The 3744-nt window shown below is 55.8% G+C and overlaps 1 protein-coding gene across 1 annotated transcript; it reads left to right on the forward strand.

Annotated features, from left to right (window-relative positions):
* The first annotated feature begins 914 nt into the window (after window positions 1–914).
* Window positions 915–2732, forward strand: LOC119356062 (amino acid transporter AVT3B-like). The gene has a single exon (XM_037622961.1). The coding sequence runs from the start codon at window positions 1080–1082 to the stop codon at window positions 2349–2351; it is 1272 nt and encodes a 423-aa protein (XP_037478858.1). The 5' UTR covers window positions 915–1079; the 3' UTR covers window positions 2352–2732.
* Window positions 2733–3744: the final 1012 nt, after the last annotated feature.

A 3744-nucleotide genomic window follows, 5' to 3' on the forward strand; every position in this document is an offset into this window, starting at 1 on the left:
GTGCGGTATTAGAGAGGCTAGCAAAGGTGGAAGGGTGAGAGTGCGTATAATCCATGGACTCAACATTAGTCATAAAGAACTCATATACTTATTGCAAAAATCTAGAAGTTATCAAAGCAAAGTATTACGCGCATGCTCCTAGGGGGATAGATTGGTAGGAAAAGACCATCGCTCGTCCCCGACCGCCACTCATAAGGAAGACAATCAATAAATAAATCATGCTCCGACTTCATCACGGCCAAGGCGCCGACGGGTCCCCGATTGGGTATCTGGCTGTCGAGGGATCCTGGGTGGATGGCAACATAGTCCAAGGAGGGCAGGCGCATTGGTGGGGGGTGCGAACGTCCTACGATGCATGTGTGGTGGTTGTAAAGGTGCATTGACGACGCTGAACGAGGAGGGTGCGAATGCAAAGTAACAGGGGTATAAAGGAGAAGTGGAAGAAAAGTGGATGAGAAGTGAGACTTGAGTGGGTCAGGGGTGTCCGAGTCCTATGTGCCGGTGGTCCGGACTCTAGCAACGTCACTCCCCCCTCCCGGTTTGCGGAAAAATGGACGTCCGGACCGCTCCATGAATCGATAGAGTATCATTGTTGTTAAAATAAGTTCGGACAACTCGGTCTGAATGGATGCGGGCGATTTGAGGAACAGGAGATGCTCTAACGAACCTACAGTTTGGTCATAACTCATAACCCACGAGCACTAAACCAGTCCGGTACAATTCCGGCAGCTCGCCAACAGCAGGAGGTGAGTCCACCACTCCACCCGCCGGTGGTCTACATAGAGAGCTCACGCACCGGCACCCACCGCCACGAGCGGCCCACCGCCCCACAAGACGTACAGAACTAGAGCACCCATCGTACCATTTACATGGACCAAGTCCATGCTATTTTCCCCAAAAGAAAGTCCACGGCACCTCGCCCCCCTTCACAGAACGGCAACGCTACCGACCGAGGCTGCCCCCAAATCCCCAATTTCCTGGGCACCCAACACGTCACTGTAGTGAGCTCAATCGCCTCGAGCAACAAGAGATCTCACCAGCTAATCCGATCCTGCGTCCGATTCGGGCCCTCGCCCGCCATGGGGTTCGACAAGGAGGCGAGCTCCTCCTCCTCCGGGCTCGACGCGGCGGCGCTGCTGCCGAAGCACGGCGGCGCGGGCGTCGGCGCGCGCCTGTCGTCGCAGCCCAAGACCTTCGCCAACGTCTTCATCGCGGTGGTCGGGTCGGGCGTGCTGGGCCTCCCCTACACCTTCTCCCGCACGGGCTGGGCGGCGGGCTCCATCCTGCTCCTCGCCGTGGCCGGGCTCACCTTCCACTGCATGATGCTGCTCGTCGCCTGCCGCCGCCGCCTCGCCGACGAGCACCCCAAGATCGCCTCCTTCGGCGACCTGGGCGCGGCCGTGTACGGCGCCGCGGGCCGCCACACCGTTGACGCCATGCTCGTGCTCAGCCAGGCAAGCTTCTGCGTCGGCTACCTCATCTTCATCGCCAACACCTTGGCGCACCTCCACCCAATCGGGGACCCGTCGGCGTCCTCCCCTCTCCTCACGGCCAAGGCGCTCTTCATCTGGGTCATGCTTCCGTTCCAGCTCGGGCTCAACTCCATCAAGACGCTCACGCTCCTCGCGCCGCTCAGCATCTTCGCCGACGTCGTGGATCTCGGCGCCATGGGCGTCGTGCTTGGCCAGGACGTGTCCACGTGGCTGTCCGAAAAGCCCCCCGTGTTCGCCTTCGGGGGACCCGCCGAGCTCCTGTACGGCCTCGGCGTCGCCGTCTACGCGTTCGAGGGCATCGGCATGGTCCTGCCGCTGGAGGCGGAGGCCGCGGACAAGCGCAAGTTCGGCGGCACGCTCGGGCTGTCCATGGTGTTCATCGCCGTCATGTACGGGCTGTTCGGCGCCATGGGCTACCTCGCCTTCGGCGCGTCCACGCGGGACATCATCACCACCAACCTCGGCGCCGGGTGGCTCTCGGTGACCGTGCAGCTCGGCCTCTGCATCAACCTCTTCTTCACCATGCCGGTGATGATGAACCCGGTCTACGAGGTCGCTGAGCGCCTGCTCTACGGGAAGCGGTACGCCTGGTGGCTGCGCTGGATCCTGGTCGTGTTCGTGGGGCTCATGGCGATGCTCGTGCCCAACTTCGCCGACTTCCTCTCGCTCGTCGGGAGCAGCGTCTGCGTCCTGCTCGGATTCGTGCTGCCGGCCGCATTCCACATGAAGGTGCTGGGCGCCGAGATCGGGTGGCCTGCGCTCGTCGCTGATGTGGCTGTCGTCGTCGTCGGCCTGGCGCTCTCGGCGTCCGGGACATGGACGTCGCTCGCGCAGATGTTTGGTGCTCCCAACGCGTAAGCATCCTGCATCAACAAGGACACGGATCCTTCCGGAATGCTCAGTGTACATTGTACTGTAATTAGCATTGAGACCCGTCCAGTTCAGCTACAATGTTGAGTTGGGCATGGTAGTATCTGGTCCCTTGCATTGCTTGTAAAGAAGAGGCAAATGGCATAGGCCCTCATGGTATCCCACGGCCAAATCTGTATTGTAGATGTGGCAAGGATCAGGCGACCACAACGAACCTGTGTATTGTACCAGAGTATTTATGTTACTACGCAAGATATTCAATTTGTCTAAAATTGTTAGGTTATGTTTGAGCAAATTTGCCTAGTTCTGAAAGGATGTAGATTGTGTAGGTTTTGTTTTTCTTGCAGATAGAAGATCTTGTTTCGTTTATCTCTATGTCGCAGTGATCTGTGGAGTTCTGGTGTTTGATGCATGATGCTTGAAGTAAAATTACACCGGGGACTGCAGAGCTGCCCACCCTTCAGAGTTTCCTTTCTGAAAGTGGCGATCAGTTTTTGCTTGAACGGACACTGATTGATTTTTTCCCCCCTCTGTTCAAGTTCTCTGTTTATTTTTCAGCTATATTTCATCCTGTTATTTTTCACCAAATAGGAAAACCGGCTAAATTGGGCACTGACCACATTTATGCAGGCATATGTGTTTTTTTGTATTAACCACATGTAAATTCATTAGACAGATGGATTACAAAGAGTACATATGGGGTCATCACAAGAAACAAACATAAATGGCTAGCACTATTGCATGAAGGACTCCAGAAGAAGTAAGACTAGAATTTCACTACAACAGAATCCTGTGCCATGCTGAAATGTGCCCCGTTGAAATGTCATCCACCATCGTCCTCTGCTGCCGCCGAGGCAACACTGAAGAAAGAGGGATCTGCCGTCACAGATCTGGAGGAGTACTTTTGCATAGAAGGATGCTTTTCGAGTCAATGAATCGGACAACCGCAAGCGACTAGACAAGCCTTTGTGGCACGTCGGCTGGGGTTCTTCCCCGTGTCCGCTTGATCTCAGACCGTCAACTTCATCCGACGCGGTCGAAGAAGAGGAACGTCGCTGCCTACCACCATCCATGCATCCTGCTGCAAGACACCAAACACAACCGCAATAGTTGGCACCAACGTCACCCGAAGAGTGTCATGCGTCGACCACCGGAAACAAATATCACCGGATCCGAAGACCAAGCCTCTTGGTCTTGACGCCGATCATTAGAGGGCCACCAAGATGGGGGAAGAGTAGAAGCAGATTATGTCGACAAGGCGCCATCCCCACCATTGATGTAGTATCTCTGGAAGTAAACTACACCTATCATATCGCCATACTAGAGAGAAATTGATGGGGTCCCCGCCCGCTCCCATCGCCAGAGCGGCAGACGGAGAAGA

This window comes from Triticum dicoccoides, chromosome 2A (assembly GCF_002162155.2).
Source record: "Triticum dicoccoides isolate Atlit2015 ecotype Zavitan chromosome 2A, WEW_v2.0, whole genome shotgun sequence".
NCBI classification, from domain to species: Eukaryota; Viridiplantae; Streptophyta; class Magnoliopsida; order Poales; family Poaceae; genus Triticum; species Triticum dicoccoides.

Bases quoted from the DNA above. Each gene is read 5' to 3' on its own strand.
- LOC119356062 (XM_037622961.1), top strand. From the start codon at position 1,080: ATGGGGTTCGACAAGGAGGCGAGCTCCTCCTCCTCCGGGCTCGACGCG.